This window comes from Mustelus asterias, chromosome 20 (assembly GCF_964213995.1).
Source record: "Mustelus asterias chromosome 20, sMusAst1.hap1.1, whole genome shotgun sequence".
NCBI classification, from domain to species: Eukaryota; Metazoa; Chordata; class Chondrichthyes; order Carcharhiniformes; family Triakidae; genus Mustelus; species Mustelus asterias.
The window spans coordinates 3,962,297-3,982,789 of NC_135820.1; the positions used below are offsets into that span (position 1 = coordinate 3,962,297).

Sequence of the window (20,493 nt, forward strand, 5' to 3'; positions counted from 1 at the left end):
GGAGCAAAAGCCACTCGACTTTCGGAGCGCTGCTCCTTCGTCAGGTGAGTGGGATTACTGTTCACAAACAGGGCATATAAAGACACAAACTCAATTTACAAAATAATGGTTGGAATGCAAATCTTTACAGGTAATCATGTCTTAAAATTACAGTCAATGTGAGTGGAGAGAGGGTTAAGCACAGATTAAAGAGATGTGTGTTGTCTCCAGCCAGGACAGTCAGTGATATTTTGCAAGCCCAGGCAAGTCGTGGGGGTTACAGATAGTGTGACATGAACCCAAGATCCCAGTTGAGGCCGTCCTCATGTGTGCGGAACTTGGCTATCAGTCTCTGCTCAGCGACTCTGCATTGTCGTGTGTCGTGAAGGCCGCCTTGGAGAACGCTTACCTGAAGATCAGAGGCCGAATGCCCATGACTGTGCTCAGGAGGGGTGTATAATGGGGCATAAATGATATCGATGATATTAATGAGTTAAGGACAAATGTTCTGGGTTAAATCGTGATGTAATAATCAAGATCGGAAGCACTGAGATAGAGGAACAATCCGTGTATGTTGTCTCAATGATAAACATCAAGCTTATATCCACAAATACAATCGCATTGAGATTAGCTGCAGAAAGAGGCAAGTTCAGTAAACTGAGTAATCTCTGGAAGTCCAACAGCATCAGCATGAGGATGATGACATGTGATTTACAACTGCTACAACCTCGACTGGTGTTTATTGCAGCGGGAATGGTTTATAAAAGTAGTGGCCAGAGAGAATTTGAATATTGCCTCAGAGCTCCTGGAGTCTCCTCCCTTCCCTCACAAAGCAGCCTAGGATAATCACGCCCAGCATTAATTTCTCCATATCAATAAATCACCAAGTGCTCCGGATCTCCTTACACCAACTGGAGCAATTCCAATTGATTCAATTCCCCAGTGCATCAATCACCCACCTAAGTGAACAAGTTAAAACCAAAATGAAAATATTGCAGAGTTTCAGCACATGAGAACTGTGAGTGTGTGCGACTGCTAGTCAGAGCAGGGGTGTGTGAAATGATGACATGTCAATTGAAACTACTGAACAGTTTAATTGAGTTCAGATTACATGAGAGAGCATGTTTGTGGATATATTGCATGTTAACAGAAAACTGTTGAGCTGTTTTACTGAGCACCCAGAGGAAACCCACGCAAACACGGGGAGAACGTGCAAACTCCACACAGACAGTGATCTAAGGCGGGAATCGAAGCCAGGTCCATGGCGCTGTGAGACAGGAGTGCTAACCACTGTGCCACCGTGCTGGCCTCAGGAAGGACATTAAAACAAATGAGTGGGTCAGATCAAGAGTAGGGGTTGAGGGGTCAAAAGGGTTTCTGAAAACAGCAACAGAAAGTCGGGTAGGTGACGGCCCAGTGATATTATTGCGAGACCATTAATCCAAAAACTCAGCAAATTTTCTGTGGACCCAGGTTCAAATCCCACCCTAATTCCATAACAAAATCTGGAATTAAGAATCTACTGATGACCATGAAACCATTGTCGATTACCGGAAAAACCTATCTGTTCACTAAAGTCTGTTAGGGAAGGAAATCTGCCGTCCTTACCTGGTCTGCCTACATGTGACTCCAGAGCCACAGCAATGTGGTTGACTCTTAACCGCCCTCGGGCAACTAGGGATGGGCAATAAATGCTGGCCAGGCAACGACGCACATGTCCCACGATTGAATGAAAAAAAGATGATGTGGAGATTCCGGCGTTGGATTGGGGTGGGCACATTAAGAAGTCTCACAACACTAGGTTAAAGTCCAATAGGTTTATCTGGAATCACGGGCTTTCAGAGCACTGCTCCTTCATCAGGTGAGTGGAGAGGTAGGTTTCACAAACACGGCAAGTATAGACAAAGATACAATTGCAAGATAATGGTTGGAATGTGAGTCTTTAACCATTACCTTGCCATTGTGTATTTGTCTGACATTTAATAGGCACATCACACTTCTGAACCATCCATTATCCCCACAAGTTTAGAAATATACACAATGAAATTCTCAATGGATTCAACACATGTTTACCCTCGCCAAGAATAGGTTGTTGCTGGAGGATTGGCTTCCGCGACACACCTGAGGATGACACCCTCTTTGCCATCATAGCGTGTTATGGTCACTTCCGGTGGATCTATGGGGGAAATCATTGTGTTCATGTGGTCAGTGCCTCCAGTGTCGCAAAAAATCCAACTTTGTACATTTGTAGAAGTGGCCGCAGCAACAAAAAACAGTTATTAACTCTACAATACTAAAATAAAACCACATGTTTTATAAATGACCTGGATGAGGAAGTGAAAGGATGGGTTGGCAAGTTTGCTGATGACACAAAGGTTGGTGGTGTTGTGGATAGTGTAGAGGGATGTCAGCAGTTGCAACAAGACATAGATAAGATGCAAGGCTGGGTGGAGAAGTGGCAGATGGACTTCAACCCAGATAAGTGTGTGGTGGTTCATTTTGGCAGGTCGAATAGGATGAAGGAATATAATATTAAGGGTAAGATGCTTGGCAGTGTGGAAGATCAGAAGGATCTTGGGGTCTGGGTTCATAGGACGCTCAAAGCAGCATCGCAGGTAGAGGCTGTGGTTAAGAAGGCGTATGGAATACTGGCCTTCATCAATAGAGGAATTGAGTTTAGAAATTGGGAGATAATGCTGCAGCTGTATAGGACCCTGGTCAGACCCCAGCTGGAGTACTGTGCCCAGTTCTGGTCGCCTCATTACAGAAAGGATGTGGAAGCCATAGAAAGGGTGCAGAGGAGATTTACAAAGATGTTGCCTGGATTAGGTGGTATGCCTTATGAGGATAGGTTGAGAGAGCTAGGTCTTTTCTCCTTGGAGAAGCAAAAGGATAAGAGGTGACCTGATAGAGGTGTATAAGATGTTGAGAGATATGGACAGAGTAGATTCTCAGAGGCTTTTACCCAGGGCTGAAATGGTTGCCACAAGAGGTCACAGGTTTAGGGTGCTGGGGAGTAGGTACAGAGATGTTAGGGGTAAGATTTTCACTCAGAGAGTGGTGGGTGTGTGGAATCGGCTACCGGTAGTGGTGGTGGAGACGGATTCGATAGGGTCTTTTAAGAGACTTTTGGATAAGTTCATGGAAGTTAGTAAGACAGAGGGTTATAGGTAAGCCTAGTCGGTAGGGACATGTTTGGCGCAACTTGTGGGCCGAAGGGCCTGTTTGTGCTTGTAGCTTTTCTATGTTCTATGTTCTAAAATATTAAAAAGTGATCATTTTTAATCTTGCATGAACCATGCCTGTTTGAATAACAAAGGAAACCAGCACAGTTTAACAGTTCTTCCACAAGCATTCACTCCCTCCTCCACCGACGCACATTGGCAGCCGTGTGTACCACCTACAAGATGCACAGCAGCAACTCACCAAGGCTCCTGAGGCAGCACCTTCCAAACCCACGCCCACTACCATCGAGAAGGACAAGGGCAGCAGATACTTGGGAACAGCACCACGTGGAGGTTCCCCTCCCAGTCACTCACCATCCTCACTTGGAAATACATCGGCCGTTCCTTCACAGTCGCTGGGTCAAAATCCTGGAACTCCCTCCCTAACAGCACTGTGGGTGAACCTACACACCAGCAATTGCAACAGTTCATGTAGGCAGCTTACCACCACCTCCTGAGGGGACAATAAGGGATGGGCAATAAATACTGATCCACCCACATTCCATCAATGAATTTTTGAAAAAGGTGTTCAGATAACCAGTCTCTTGTCACAAAGTCCATTCTGCACTTCAACAACCTGCTGCATTGATGTAGCAATTTTCACATTGCAAAACATTTTTTTTTATTCATTCATGGGATATGGGCATCGCTGGCTGGGCCAGCATTTATTACCCATTCCTAGTTGCCCTTGAGAAGGTGGTGGTGAGCTGCCTTCTTGAATCGCTGCAGTCCATGTTCTGTGCTTTGACCCACAATGCCATTAGGGAGGGAATTCCAGGATTTTGACCGAGCGACTGTGAAGGAACGGTGATATATTTCCAAGTCAGGAAGGTGAGTGGCTTGGAGGGGAACTTGCAGGTGGTGGTGTTACCTTGTATCTGCTGCCCTTGTCGTTCTCGAAGGAAGTGATCATGGGTTTGGAAGGTGCTGTCTAAGGATCTTTGGTGAATTGCTGCAGTGCATCTTGTACATAGCACATACTGCTGCGACTGAGCATCAGTGATAGAGGGATTGAATGTTTGTCAATGTGGTGCCAATCAAGCGGGGCTGCTTTATCCTGGATGGTGTCAAGTTTCTTGAGTGTTGTTGGAGCTGCACCCATCCAAGCAAGTGGGGAGTATTCTATCACACTCCTGACTTATGCCTTGTCGATAGTGGATAAGCTTTGGGGAGGCAGGAGGTGAGTTAACCGCTGCAGAATTCCGAACCTCTGGCCTGCTCTTCCAGCCAATGTGTTTATGTGGTGAGTCCAGTTAAGTTTCTGGTCAATGGTAACCCGAAGGATGTTGACAGTGGGGGATTCAATGATGGTAACACCATTGAATGTCAAGAGGCGGTGGTTAGAGTGTCTCTTATTGGTGATGGTCATTGCCTGGCATTTGTGTGGCGTGAATGTTACTCGCCACTATTCATGGAACCAAATTGGCCAAAGTTAAAATAACCTCGAATTTCTGCAAACAAGTAAGTTTAATAACTGTACATCCACCAGATAATTGCTTAAATCTGTGCTCTGGAACGATATGTTGGTCTTTGACTTATTTAATATATTCAGTTGGGGTTTACAAATGAACAGGTGGTGAAATCAAACAAAACCGCTCGTTCCAGAGGGTGCAGAGGTACCTGGGTGTCCTTGTGCAGGAATCTCAAGGAGTTGTTTGCAGGTCCAGCAGGTAATTAAGAAGGCAAATGGAATTTTGTCCTTCATTGCTGGAGGGATGGAGTTTAAAAACAGCGATGTTATGTTGCAGCTGTATAAGGTGCTGGTGAGGCCACACCTGGAGTACTGTGTACAGTTTTGGTCCCCTTACTTGAGAAAGGATATACTGGCACTGGAGGGGGTGCAGAGGAGATTCATGAGGTTGATTCCGGAGTTGAGCGGGTTGGCTTATGAGGAGAGACTGAGTACTCTGGGGCTATACTCATTGGAATTCAGAAGAATGAGGGGAGATCTTACAGAAACATATAAGATTGTGAAGAGAATAGATAAGATAGACGCAGGGAAGTTGTTTCCACTGGCGAGTAAAACTAGAACTAGGGGGCACATCCTCAAAATAAGGGGAAGCAGATTTAGGACTGAGTTGAGGAGGAACTTCTTCACACAAAGGGTTGTGAATCTGTGGAATTCCTTGCCCAGTGAAGCAGTTGAGGCTACCTCTTTGAGTGTTTTTGAGGCAAGGATAGATAAATTTTTGAACAATAAAGGAATTAAGGGCTATGGGGAGCGGGAGGGTAAGTGGAGCTGAGTCCACAAAAAGATCAACCATGGTCTTATTGAATGGCGGAGCAGGCGTGAAGGGCCAGATGGCCTACTCCTGCTCCTAGTTCTTATGTTCTGAACCTCCGAGAATCCCTGTCATTGCAGTTACCCAGAAACTCAATGAGATCAATTTAATCCTGTTCCAATTGAGCAGGAGTTTGCTATAGTGCATCTATAATTGGATTGAACTATTTGCCTTTATATAGGGATTTACAGAAGATTATTAATTGCATTTTCAACTCAAGGGTGCTCTGTGATGCGGCATGGGAGAAAACACAAGTCACTTCTTGACCATCAGTGGAATGAGTGGGTGCCACCTTGTACAGGCTGGTGACAGTTGTTGTTCCATTGTCGCTTTTATTCTGGGTTGTTGTATAGTTTCCATGGAGATTGGAAATCCACCTGATCTCAGTTGGCGGGTTCCCTTTGGCTGAAACACATTTTGCCACAAGCACTTCTGAAAGGCCAGCTGTTGCGAGAATCGGTGTCGCTGAGTTGATGGGATTTACTTGGGGGAGATTAACAAGAAATAGATTCAATGTCAGTTTCAAACATGACAATATCTTGTAATTAATATAGAACAGAAACATGAAACAGATGAATATTTCTATGTCCCAAAGTGTCAAATAGCCCAATGGTATGATGGATATGTTATGGGAAAAGTGAGAAACAAAGTGGGAAAGTGAGAAAAGAGGGAAGAAGACATTGGAAATTCATAAGGAATGAGCAGGAATATAATAAATAGCGTGATTGTTTTCAATTTAGAAACGTCCTTTACCCTTCGAGCTAAAAATCTGTCAATCTCAGCCTTGAACATTAATGACCCAGCCTCTAAAGCCCTCTGCGGAAACAGATTCCCCAGATTCACTACCCTCCGGTAGAAGAAATTCCTCCTCATCCTCCTTACTCTGAGATTACTCCCTCTGATCCTCAACATCAGAGTCTGACAGTTCCGGAACTCTGCGCATGTGCAGTGGCCCCGAACAGCCAGCCTGTAGTTTGCTGGCCAGCTCGATCGCTGGCCAGCCCGGGACCCCGGCAGTGCTGTCCCTCCAGCCGCCCCCCCGATCGTGACCCCCCGACCATTCCTGGGCCCAGCCCCGACACCCCCAGTCCCAGAGCACCCCAATCTCTAGCTCGCCCCTCCCAGCAATGATGAACCACCACACCACCCCCCCCCCCCACTCCCCCCCCGCCCCCCAACCGGCACATCCTCCCACCCCCTCCCAGGAGGCAGCCGCCCTTCCCACCCCGGCTGACTCCTCCCCATCAGAGGAAGTCCCCCCCCTGCTGACCAACCCCCCAGCCTGTCCGATCGCTGGTCTCCTCCCAGCCCTGAGCGGATCCCAGTGCAGAATGGCAGCGGGAACCCCTACCCACACCTACTGATCGTCCCCCTCGGCCCAGCCCCCAGCTGGCCCGCCCCTAGGCCCCATCCCCATTGGCCCCTCCCCTTAGATCCCTCCCCCTTAGCACTGCCCAATGCCAGGTGGGCAGTGCAAAGGTGCCCGTTCAACATGGGCACCTTTCCCCTAGGGCATTGCCAGCAAGCACAGACTGACACTGCCGGGGCGCCCATGCCCAGGTGGCACCACTCCACACCACCCGACATCCTGGGAGACCCTGATTGCCCCCTCTTCACCCCAGCGGGGTCTCCCGCTAGTTCCCCGAAAATGGGGAGCTACTCAAAACACTGCCAGAGCGAATTTGTACTGGCAGGGTGGGAGATGCTATCGGGCCCGGAGAATTCAGTCCTCGGCCCAATCATTACATTTGAATCACATTAAAAATAGACTAAAATAACTTATCTGGTGTTCCCGCCGGTTTCCTGTGTGGTCCCGACGGCACGTATATCCGCCGGTGGGAGACGCGTGTGAGTTGGGAACGCATGCGCGAATCCCGTGAATCGGCGTAAGCGCGCATCTCCCGACCCGACCGGCCAAACAATTAGCGTGTCGGAATGGGACTACCGCCCCGTATATGTCTCAATAAGGTCACCTCTCAATCTTCTAAACTCCAATGAGTACAGGCCCAACTACTCAACCTCTCCTCATATGAAAATCCCTCCATACCCGGGATCAACCTCGTGAACTTTCTCTGGATTGCCTCCAATGCCAGTATATATTTCCTTAGATAAGGGGACCAGAACAGTTTCCAGTATTCCACGTGTGGTCTAACTGATGCCTTGTACAGTTTTAGCAAGACTTCCCTATTTTTATACTCTATTCCCTTTGAAATAAAGGCTCACATTCCATTTGCATCTCTATTACCTGCTCAACTTGCATGCCAGCTTTTTGTGATTTATGCACTAGGACTTCCAGATCCCTCTGCGCTGCAGCTTTCTGCAGTCTTTCTCCATTTAAATAATATTAAGCTCCTTTATTCTTCCTACCAAAGTGCGCAACTTCACATTTTCCTACATTATAATCCATCAGCCAAGTTTATTTTGCCCACTCACTTAACCTGGTTATATCCCTCTGTAGCCAAAATGGCTGAGATTCATTAGCCTCCCAGCCACGTGTTTCCCGTGGGTGGGAGGTGGCACGTTGTTTGATAATGGCGGGAAACTCTGCCCCCACCCCCAGCAATGGGAATTCCCATTGATGTCACCCCCTCCGGTGGGAAACCCGCAAGCGAGGGTGGGACAGGAAAATCCTGCTGAAGAATTCGGCCTTTGTGCCGTCCTCAGCAATTGCCTTCCTACCTATTTATGTGTCATCTGCAATCTTGGCATTAGTCTGTTCACTTCCCTCTTGCAAGTCATTAATATTTATCGGAAATGACTGTGGCCCCAGCATTGATCCCAGTGACACTCCTCCAGTTACATTGCAGACTGCGGCTCTCCATAGTGGGAGAAGGTGGATATAATGAACTTTCATCGTCTTGGTGTAACACTCACAACCTTCCTTTCAGTGAAAGCTTCATACATGATCGCTGAGCAGAGAATAGTCAAGTATCGCATTAATGACCCTGTGCTAAAACTGAGCATGGGGGCTAAAACTGACTTGGAATGAAGAATTGGAAATGTGCAACACCTATAGCTGTTGATAACTGCAGGGGGGACGAATTCACTTCAGTGTCAATGATCCAGCATTCATCCCACATAGAATTAGAATCCCTGCAGTGCAGAAGGAGGCCATTCAGCCCATTAAGTCTGCATTGACAACAATCCCACTCCAGCCCCTATCCCTACAAATTTACCCTGCTAATCCCTCTAACCTACACATCCCAGGATAATGTGGGCAATATGGCGTGACCAATCAACCTAACCCGCACATCTTTGGACTGTGGAAAGAAACCGGAGCACCCGGAGGAAACCCATGTAGACAGTGACCCAAGCCGGGAATCGAACACAGGTCCCAGGAGCTGTGAGGCAGCAGTGCTAACCACTGTGCCACAATTTACCTTCCCACTTATTTTTGTGTCATCCACATCCCCAACACCAATACAGGATTATTAGGCGTCACCACAGATAAACCTTCAATGATCCAGGGGGAATACACACCTAAAGTCCTTACAGTCACCATTTTCCTGTGTATTCCCACAGGGAATAAAGCATACTCGCATATTTCTGTTGCAGAATGTCAGTCCCAGTAATGGGAGAAGCCGAATCAATCCGTTTTAATATAATCCGAGAGTTAATTATTGGTCACAAATAGGCTTACATTAACATTGCAATGAAATTACTGTGAAAATCCCTTAGTTGCCACACTCCGGCGCTTGTTTGGTACACTGAGGGAGAATTTAGCATGGCCAATGCACCTAACCAGGAAACCGGAGCACCCGGAGTAAACCCACACAGACAGGAGGAGAACGTGCAGACTCCGCACAGACAGTGACCCAAGCCAGCAATTGAACCTGGGTTCCTGGCGCTTTGAGGCAGCAGTGCTAACCACTGTGCCACCGTGCCGCCCTCCCAGCTTCCACTCACAACCACTTCGCAACCACTGACCAGATATTTCATTAAAAACTCTCTGATACAAATATGAGCTAGAATGTGGCTGGATTCAAACACCAGAATGATGCAGCAATATTCTGATGATGATTGCAGAGGTATTAAGTTTTCACATGGATGCACAATCCAATACACCACTCCCCCCCCCCCCCCCCCCCACCATCCTCTGCATCATTATCACACTTACCCCCACGCATCAACAGTGCTCCTGGGAAAATACATACCTACAACTGTCAAATTCATGGTTTTCCTTTGTATTCTCTGAGCGAATAAAGAGAGCTCACAAATATACATTCCCTCATCCTGCATTTGCAAAGAATTTAATAGAATGGATCCATCCAACGGGGAATTGTTTCTGAAAACCATGCGACTGGAATATTGTGGATTTGGGATGCTTGTCCCGTTCCGAGGGCTGTACACAGCGATATCATTCTCTTCAGTCTCCTTCTTCCAGGCAACGTACACCAATGTTGTGTTGTATCCTGTTCCCCGGCACGGGAGCAGCACCCTCGCCCCAGCAAAAGCAGTGAGTGTCACACCTGTAACCTGGTCACTGGCAGCAACTGCAAGAACAACAAGCATTGAGGCCATTAGGAAACATTCTTGGAGCCGGGTTACTCTCAATCCGGATCAAACTCTCACTAAACCAGCAAATCCTAAACAGTTTAGAAAGTGCAACTGCACGGAATTACTCCAGGAGCATCCGTAAAAGGGACATTCTAAACCGTGGCGGTATCACTGACCAGGATTCTCCGGTCCGCTGGCAGCGAGAATGGAAAATTTGGCACTCAGCCAAATCTCTGTCCACATCAGCGGGTCTGGAGAATCTCAGCCGCAGTCAAGGCCGGAGAATACTGTGATGAGAGTGCCACAGATATCGGCGTTGGAGAACAATTTCTCCCAGGGATTCCTGCACAGGTTTCTTTGAATCGAACACAAGTGCAGCCACACTGAGACAAGGCTCTGCTGGTAAAGTGGGCAATATTCTCTCAGTCTCTGGGGTACATTTCCAATACCTCCTCCTGCAGCAGAGAGCAGCCGCGACATATACAACTGATGGGGCATCGCTTCATTATCCAGCACACGTAGAACCTTAGAATCCCCACTGTGCAGAAGGAGGCCATTCGGCCCATCAAGTCTGCACCGACCACAATCCCACCCAGGCCCTATTCCCATAACCCCACATATTTACCCCGCCAATCCCCCTGACATTAGGATCAATTTAGCATGGCCAATCAACCTAACCTGCACATCTTTGGAGTGTGGGAGGAAACTGGAGCACCCGAAGGAAACCCACCCAGACACGGGGAAAACTCCGCACAGATAGTAACCCGAGGTCGGAATTGAACCCAAGTCCCTGGCACTGTGAGGCAGCAGTGCTAAGCACTGTGCCACCCTGCCACCCCAATGGGGCAAAGAATGGAATTTCGGGGGGAAAACTGTCGGGACGTGGGAAAGCAGCAAACGCCCAAAAAATGGAGTTCTGCTACTCCTATTTAGCCAAAGTGACGAGACTTCAAACACTCTCCCCTGACCGAGGACGTGAAAGGGGCCAAATATTTCTGCAGTGAACTGCTGCCTCCTTGACTCTTCCAGGATAACTCGAGGAACAGTCACATCACAATGCTAAAGCTATTGGCAAAAGAAGCAAATGTGATGTGAGTCATTATTTTTTTCACACAGCAAGCGGCTGGGTTCTGGAATGTTCTGCCTCGAAGTGTGGTGGAGGCAGGTTCTGTCGAGGCATTTGAGAGAGTATTAGATGATTATTTGAATAGAAGCAACGTGCAGGGATATGGGGAAAGGCAGGGGGATGGCACTAAGTCACAATGCTCATTTGGTGAGCTGCTGCAGGACGATGGGCCGAATGGCCTCCTTCTGCACCGTAACAATTCTGCGATTAAGGGCATATGAACTTCATTTCAAATTTATTTTTGCCACTGCAACTGCGGGTCAGAATTTTCACACAATAGCACAATTTTCCACAACACTCAAGACTAGACACCATCCAGGACAAAGCAACCCCGCTTGATTGGCACCCCATCCACAAACATTCACTCCGACACACAGTGGCAGCCATGTGTACCATCTACATGATGCACTGCAGGAACTCACCAAGGCTCCTCAGGCAGCACCTTCCAAACCCACAGCCACTACCATCTAGAACGTGGTGGACCCAGTGAATAATGAAATCTCCAAGATTCATGTCATTAAAGGGTTTAAGTTTTGTGCTCAAAGATCGGTAAATGAACGTCAAGCAAACACAAGGGACCAAATGGACTGTTACTGTCATATTTGTTAATCTTCATTTTATATAGACTCTCACACACCCACACTCTCTGACACACACACTCAGAGACATACTCACACACACACACTCACACACATGCTCACAAATACTCACACACACACGCTCACACAAACTCATGCAAACACACACATGCACTCACACACCCTCACAAACTTACACATACACTCACACATACATATACATACACACACACACTCGCACACTCAAATACACACACACTCACACACTCACACTCACACACACTCACACACACTCACACATACAATCACACACACATGCACACGCTCACACACACTCACTCACACACATTCACTCACACACACACACTCACACACTCGCACTCACACGCACTCAAACACACACACACACACACACTCACACATACACACACTCACATACACACACACTCATACACACACACACACCCACGCTCACATACTCACACATACACACTCACGCACACTCACATTCTCACACACACCCACATTCACACACACACTCACACACGCGCACACACACAAACACTCACACTCACACACACTCATACACACTCACACACACAATCACACAGACACGCGCTCACATACTCACACACTCACATGCACTCACACACTGACACACAGTGACACACACTCACAAGCACTCACACACACACACATACTCACACGCTCACACATACTTACAAACACACACTCACGCACACTCACACATACATTTACACACACAAACTTACACACACACACTCACCCGCATTCACACACACACCCACACTCACACACGTACACACACACGCACTCACACACACACGTACACACATCCACACCCACACACACATACACAAACACCCACACACACAAACTCATATACACACACACACTCACACACAAGCTCACACACAATCACACACACACACTCACACACACAATCACATACAGGCTCACACACACACTCACTGACACACACACACACAGACACTCACACACACAGATACACAAACACTCACACACACTCAAGCACGCTGTCTCTCACATGCACACTCATGCACACTGACATACTGGGCCCTATTTTACCATGTTGATCCTGAGTGCTGGGTGGACTTGGAACTGGGAATGTTTCAGATCCATCGTTTAGGCCCATTCTCAGGCGTCCCCATACGCACCCTGCCTGCAAAAATAGCAGCGATTCTGTATCGTGCTGCAGAAGCCGGTGGGTGGGGCTTATCGCGCCCGAAATGCTGCAGCTCCGATCAGAGCCTTCAACTGCACATGCGCAGTAAAAAATAGAAAAACGTTCTCCTGCCAAATCGCTCCCGGGCCGGATAATGCCTCCCCCTGACCCCCACAGACATTGTTCCGCCCCCACAACATAACTGTCCCCCTTATCCCCCCACTCCCCTGCAACCCAAGCCGATCGTGGCCCCCTGCCCCCCTTCCCCGCCCCCTCTCCCCCCACACCGATCACAACTGAGTGGCAGTGGACCCACCCTGCCCCTGCCCCCCCCCCCCTCCGTCCACCACCAGAGAGCCATCTCTCACCCACCTCCCACTGCTCCCTTCACCAGAGAGCCTTCTGACCCGCCTCCCTCCCCCGACCAGAGAGCCTTCTGACCCGCCACCACCCCCCCACCAGAAAGCCATTTGACCCGCCTCCCTCCCCCGACCAGAGAGCCTTCTGACCCGCCTCCCTCCCCCGACCAGAAAGCCACCTGACCCCCCTCCTTCACCCCCACCAGAGAGCCTTATGACCCGCCTCTGTCCCCCCCACCAAAGAGCCATTTGGCCCACCTCCCTCTCCCACCGACCACCAGAGAGCCTTCTGACCCACCTCGGGTGCAGTCCCGACGGTGGCCATTTTCAGCCATTGGTAAAGGGGGATCGGGCGTGGAGGCGGGCGTGGATTGCGCTATTCACCTCACGCCCGCCTTTACAAGGTTTCCGTGCCCGAAAACAGGCGCAACTTGATGATAAAATCGGGCCACTCTTTCTCATGTACACCCACATAATAAAGCACACAAACACACAGACACACACACTCACGGACACTCACAGACACAATATATATGTATATACATATTTAATTATGCATACATAAATGTTATCAATAGTGATGTTCAGTGATAATTGCACAATATTCAGTACCATTCGTCACTGCTCAGGGATTGAAACACTCTGTACCTGGCTGCAGTAAGACCTGAACAACATTCATATTTTGGCCGACAAGAGAAAAGTAAGATTGGCATCACACAAGATCCAGACACTGGACATCCCCACCAAGAGAGATTCTAACTATTTCCCCTTGAAATTCAATCCAACCGTATTGCTGGATCCTGAACTGTTGACATCCTGGGAGTTGTTGTTGACCAGAAACTGAACTTAACCAGTCTTTAAAATACATGGGCGACAAGAGGGGGTTAAAGGCTGGTAATTCTGGGGGACAAACTCACCTCCTGACTCTTCCGAACCTGCCCTCTATCTACAAAGCACCAGTGAAATTCTGTCCACTTGCCTGAATGAGTGCGGCTCCAACAACACACTAAAAGCTCGACACCAGCCAGGACAAAACAGCTCGCTTGATAGGCATCCCATCCACAAACGTTCACTCTCTCCACCACCGATGCTCAGTGGCAGCCGTGTGTACTATCTACAAGATGCGCTGCAGCAACTCACCGATGCTCCTTAGGCAGCATCTTGCAAACCTACGACTGCGACCATCTAGAAGGACAAGGGCAGCAGATTCTTGTGAACGCCACCACCTGGAGGCTCCCCTCCGAGTCACTCACCATCCTAACTTGGAAATATATAGAACATAGAACATAGAACAGTACAGCACAGAACAGGCCCTTCGGCCCACGATGTTGTGCCGAGCTTTATCTGAAACCAAGATCAAGCCTTCCCATTCCCGATCATCCTGGTGTGCTCCATGTGCCTATCCAATAACCGCTTAAATGTTCCCAAAGTGTCTGACTCCAATATCACTGCAGGCAGTCCATTCCACACCCCAACCACTCTCTGAGTAAAGAACCTACCTCGGACATCCTTCCTATATCTCTCACCATGAACCTTATAGTTATACCCCCCTGTAATAGCTCCATTCACCCGAGCAAATAGTTTTTGAACGTTCACTCTCTCTATCCCCTTCATCATTTTATAAACCTCTATTAAACCTCCCCTCAACCTCCTCCGCTCCAGAGAGAACAGCCCTAGCTCCCTCAACTTTTCCTCATAAGACCTACCCTCCAAACCAGGCAGCATCCTGGTAAATCTCCTCTGCACTCTTTCCAGCGCTTCCACATCCTTCTTGTAGTGAGGTGACCAGAACTGCACACAATATTCCAAATGTGGTCTCACCAAGGTCCTGTACAGTTGCAGCATAACCCCACAGCTCTTAAACTCCAACCCCCTGTTAATAAAAGCTAACACACTATAGGCCTTCTTCACAGCTCTATCCACTTGAGTGGCAACCTTTAGAGATCTGTGGATATGGACCCCAAGATCTCTCTGTTCCTCCACAGTCTTCAGAACCCTACCTTTGACCCTGTAATCCACATTTAAATTTGTCCCCCCAAAATGAATCACCTCACATTTATCAGGGTTAAACTCCATCTGCCATTTTTCAGCCCAGCTTTGCATCCTATCTATGTCTCTTTGCAGTCTACAACAGCCCTCCACCTCATCCACTACTCCACCAATCTTGGTGTCATCAGCAAATTTACTGATCCACCCTTCAGCCCCCTCCTCTAAGTCACTAACAAAAATCACAAATAGCAGAGGACCAAGCACTGATCCCTGTGGCACTCCGCTAGCAACCTGCCTCCAGTCCAAAAATTTTCCATCCACCACCACCCTCTGCCTTCGATCAGATAGCCACTTACCTATCCAATCGGCCAACTTTCCCTCTATCCCACACCTCCTTACTTTCATCATAAGTCGACCATGGGGGACCTTATCAAACGCCTTACTAAATTCCATGTATATGACATCAACTGCCCTACCTTCATCAACAAACTTAGTTACCTCCTCAAAAAATTCTATCAAATTTTATTGGCCATTCCTTCACTGTGATTGGCTCAAAATCCGGGAACTCCCTCCCTAACAGCGCTGTGGGTGTACCTACACCTCAGGGACTGCAGCGGTTCAGGAAAAATTAGAGATGGGAAATAGACGCTGAAGTTGCCAGCCAACGTGACATGAAGGAACTAAAATGAACAGTTTCCGATGTTTTCAAGCAGAATTTAATGAGTAGAAATACTGACTTTCAAAAAACAAAAACCACCCCAAATACTGGAAACTCACCACAGAGGAGTGCGAGAATTGTAACTGAATTCCAAACCATTGATGCCATTTTGCGATGGGACCATCCGCCTGTGTTTCTGCAAGAAATGGAAACAAGAGACCTTTCGGGGAGAATGAGACCTCACAAAGTTATTCCAACAAACCTCATCAGCCAACTGCTTTCTTCCCCATTGCTGTTTGGTCAGAATGTTCAAATACTGATGCACCACGATAAGCGTTTCCTCTTTATTCACACATCCTGCAGCTTAATTTCTGCTGACAACCCAACTTCACAGGAGAGTTGTCACCGAGGCACTGACAGTAAGAGACAGGCTTGCAATTTTCTCCTCTTGCTATGTGTTGTGACTGGTACACAACTACAACATGTTAGACAATAAAACTAACCAGAGTGACAGAAACAAAAAATGCTGGAACATCGATCACTGTATCCGTGCTGCTTCATGCTCTCGTCTGGACCCGGAAAAAATTATTAATTTCTACCCCTCTCTCATCTCCACAGGGTCCATCTGTGATGCTTCCTTTCCCTTCCTTGACCTCTCTGTCTCCATTTCTGATGATAGACTGTCCACCATTATCCATTGCAAGCACTCCAGCTCCCCAGTTACCATGACTACAGCTCTTCACACCCCATGCTTGTAAGGCTCCATCCCATTCTCTCAGTTCCTCAGCTCTGCCGCATCTGTTCCAATGATGCCACTTTCCAAAATGGCTTCCCACCCACTGTGGTTGACAGGGCTCTCAACTATGTCCGACCCATCTCCCACACTTCAGCCCCCACCCCTTCCCCTCCCTGTTGTGAATTATGTCAATCGCCTTGTTTCCGTGATCCAGGGTTTTGCCAGAGAGTGGGACAGACCTGGATTCCCTGGCTCAGGGAAGTATCATAGAACCATTGAATGCCTGCAGTGCAGAAGGCCATTCGGCCCTGCCTCTCAGAAAGAGCATCTTATACAGGTCCACACCCCGCTCTATCACCATAATCCTAAGCATTCACCATGGCCAATCCACCTAACCTGCACATCTTTGGACACTAAGGGGCAATTTAGCATGGCCAATCCACCTACCCTGCACATCTTTGGACACTAAGGGGCAATTTAGCATGGCCAATCCACCTACCCTGCACATCTTTGGACACTAAGGAACAATTTAGCATGGCCAATCCACCTACCCTGCACATCTTTGGACACTAAGGGGCAAGCTGGCATGGCCAATCCACCTAACCTGCACATCTCTGGAAACTAAGGAACAATTTAACATGGTTAATCCCCCTAACCTACACATCTTTGAATACTAAGAGGCAATGTAGCATGGCCAAACCACATAACCTGTACATATCTGGACACTACAGAATAATTTAACATGGCTAATCCCCCTAATCTGCGCATCTTTGGACACTGAGGGGCAATTCAGCATGGCCAATCCACCGAAACTAGACATTTTTGGACGCAAAGTGGCAATTTAGCATGGCCAATCCACCTAACCTACACATCTTTGGAGTGTGGGAGGAAACTGGAGTGTCCAGAGGAAACCCACGCAGACACGTGGAGAACATGCAGACTCCGCACAGACAGTGACCCGAGGCCGGTCTTGAACCTGCAACCCTGGCACTGTGAGATTGTCAGCACCCTTCCAAGCCATGACTGCGACCATTTGCAGCCCTTTGTCTTGATGATAGACTGTCCACCATTATCCATTGCAAGCACTCCAGCTCCCCAGTTACCACGGCATCAGTCGCTCCCTTGCCACCACTTATCACTGGCCCTCTACCCAGCCCCTCTTTTCCAGCTCCACCTCCCCCACTCCCCCACAACAGTTAAAAACTCATCATATTTCCAGTTGACTTGAGCTCTGACCATAGAACCATGGAAAAGTTACATAGAAAATCCACATTGTTGCCCCCCCAGTGACAATACCATTGTGTCACCATCCAACCCACAACACCACGAGGACCCAGAAAGAGTTTCAGCATCTCTAATTTCCCTGATGGTAGGGAGAGCCAACCCAGCTTCTGCAGTCTCTCCATATAACGTTACTCACTGGTATTCACGCCATATGTATTGGAGTTTGGGGTAAATCAACCTTCAGAAAGCTTACCGTTCAATTGTGCCTCTTCATACAGAGATCAAGTAGCTTCCCCCTCAGTAGGGTCTGTCTGCAAATCACCAATGAAGCTGAAATTAAAACGAAGGAGATAGTCATTGACTTCAGGAAGCGCAGTGGAGAACATGCCCCTGTCTACATCAATGGGGATGAAGTGGAAATGGTCAAGAGCTTCAAGTTTCTTGGTGTCCAAATCACCCACAACCTGTCCCTCCACGTCAACGCTTTGTTAAGAAAACCCACCAACGCCTCTACATTCTCAGGAGACAAAGAAAATTTTGCATGTCCGCCACGACTCTCACACATTTTTACAGATGCATCATAAAAAGCATGCTTTCCGGTTGTATCATAGCTTGGTATGGCTCCTGCTCTGCCCAAGACCGCAAATAACTACAAAGGGTTATGAAAGTAGCCCAGTCCATCACGCAAACCAGCCTCCCATCTATTGACTCCATCTACACATCACACTGCCTCGGAAAATGGGTCAGTATTATCAAGGACCCCACGCACCCTGGACATACCCTCTTCCGCCTTCTTCTGTCGGGAAAAAGATACAAAAGCCTGAGATCACGTACCAACCGACTCAAAAACTGTTTCTTCCCTGCTGCCGTCAGAATTCTGAATGGACCAGCCATATATTAAGTTGATCTTTCTCTACACCCTTGCTATGTCTGTAACACCACATTCTGCACCCGCTCGTTTCCTTCTCCCCTATGTATTCGATGAATGTTATGCTTTGTCTGTATACCGCGCAACAAAAAATACTTTTCAGTGTATACTAATACATGTGACAATAATAAATCAAACCAAAAATTGGACACAGGAATTTTCTTTTAAATTTAGTGGATGAAGTCCTAACCACCTGTAAAACCTGATGCCACATGGATTGAGGAGGACCGAGAAATGGGCTATAAAATGCTGTCAATGTCGCTAAAACCTCTCTGACAAGGGTGCTGAGTAATTTTGAGAGGTTCTATGGAGACCATCTGGAGGCAACAGTTAAGGGGAGTCTAAGAATTGGGACCCGGCCCCCATCACCAGCCCCAGCCTCACATCCCCAGTAGTAATACCACCCACACGCAAACGCCCCTTTGAGAGCTTGGGTGACACAGTGGCACAGTGGTTAGCACTGCTACTTATAGCACCAAGGACCTGGGTTCGATTCCCGGCTTGGGTCACTGACTGTGCGGAGTCTGAACTTCTCCCTGTGTCTGCGTGGGTTTCCTCTGGGTGCTCCGGTTTCTCCCCACAGTCCGAAAGACATGCCAGTTCGGTGCATTGGCCATGCTAAATTCTCCCTCAGTCAACACGAACAGGTGGAGACTCGGGGATTTTCACAGTAACTTCATTGCAGTGTTAATGTCAGCCTCCTTGTGACATTAGTAAATAAAGCTTTTTCCAAAACTTTTAAGCTGGGATTAAATAGTCAACCTCTCTGAAATAGTTCCTGGCAGGAGCATGCAATCAGTGTCGTGGAGTCATAGTCATAGAAACCCTACAGTGCAGAAAGAGGCCATTCGGCCCATCAGGTCTGCACCAACCACGAACCCTATCCCCATAACTCCACATATTTACCCTGCTACCCCCTCCTAGCCTACACATCCTGGGACACTAATGGGCAATATAGCATAGCCAATCAACCTAACCCGCACATCTTTGGATTGTGGGCGGAAACCGGAGCACCCGGAGGAAACCCACACAGACACAGGGAGAATGTGCAAACTCCACACAGACAGTCACCCAAATTGGGAATCGAACCCAGGTCCCTGGGGCTGTGTGGTAGCAATGCTAACCACTCTGCCACCGTGTCACCACTGTGCCACCGTGTTATGGTGAAATTAAAGTGATGGACACAAAATGGTTAACTGGCACACAAAATGGACTCTGGGAAGGGACATTAAAAGGCACTGGCTTTGGGCACAGACAGTTACACAAAAAGTTAAAACCTGCAGTATCTGAATTTCTGCAGGAAACTGGTCAGAGCTTGAGGCACTTTAGATAAGAGCAGACATAGAACAATGAGTTTGATAATAAGGTCAGCCACTGATGGGGACATGAATGCATAAATGTAACAAGATCAGCCACTGAATGCATATATCATTGATAGAGGACATAACTGCATCAATGTATCCATTGATACATCAATGGATACATCAATGTACAATGATATGTTAACTGTCCATGTCCGTACCTGTTTGCTTGTAACGATGTGTTAACTGTCGATGTCCGTATCTGTCCACTCAACTTGTGTTAACGGCGAACGTCCGTACTGCCTATTGTCTAAAAGGAATAAAGATGGTCAACTACCATTGTGTAGTTGAGAAGGTAGCTGCCAGCACTGTGGAGTACCAGTGCTTTCTCCCAAAGCGTTGTAC

The 20,493-nt window shown here is 47.9% G+C and overlaps 1 protein-coding gene across 1 annotated transcript in view; it reads right to left on the minus strand.

Annotated features, from left to right (window-relative positions):
• Positions 1 to 16,197, minus strand: part of LOC144508209 (nectin-3-like) — a 31,544-nt gene extending 15,347 nt beyond the window's left edge. The window contains exons 1-3 of the mRNA XM_078236025.1: positions 16,019 to 16,197; positions 9,640 to 9,978; positions 2,053 to 2,155 (exon numbers count right to left, since the gene is read on the minus strand). Coding sequence (XP_078092151.1) covers positions 2,053 to 2,155; positions 9,640 to 9,978; positions 16,019 to 16,067 — 491 coding nt within the window. The 5' untranslated portion in view covers positions 16,068 to 16,197. The remainder of the gene's footprint in view (positions 1 to 2,052; positions 2,156 to 9,639; positions 9,979 to 16,018) is intronic.
• Between the last annotated feature and the right edge of the window lie 4,296 nt (positions 16,198 to 20,493).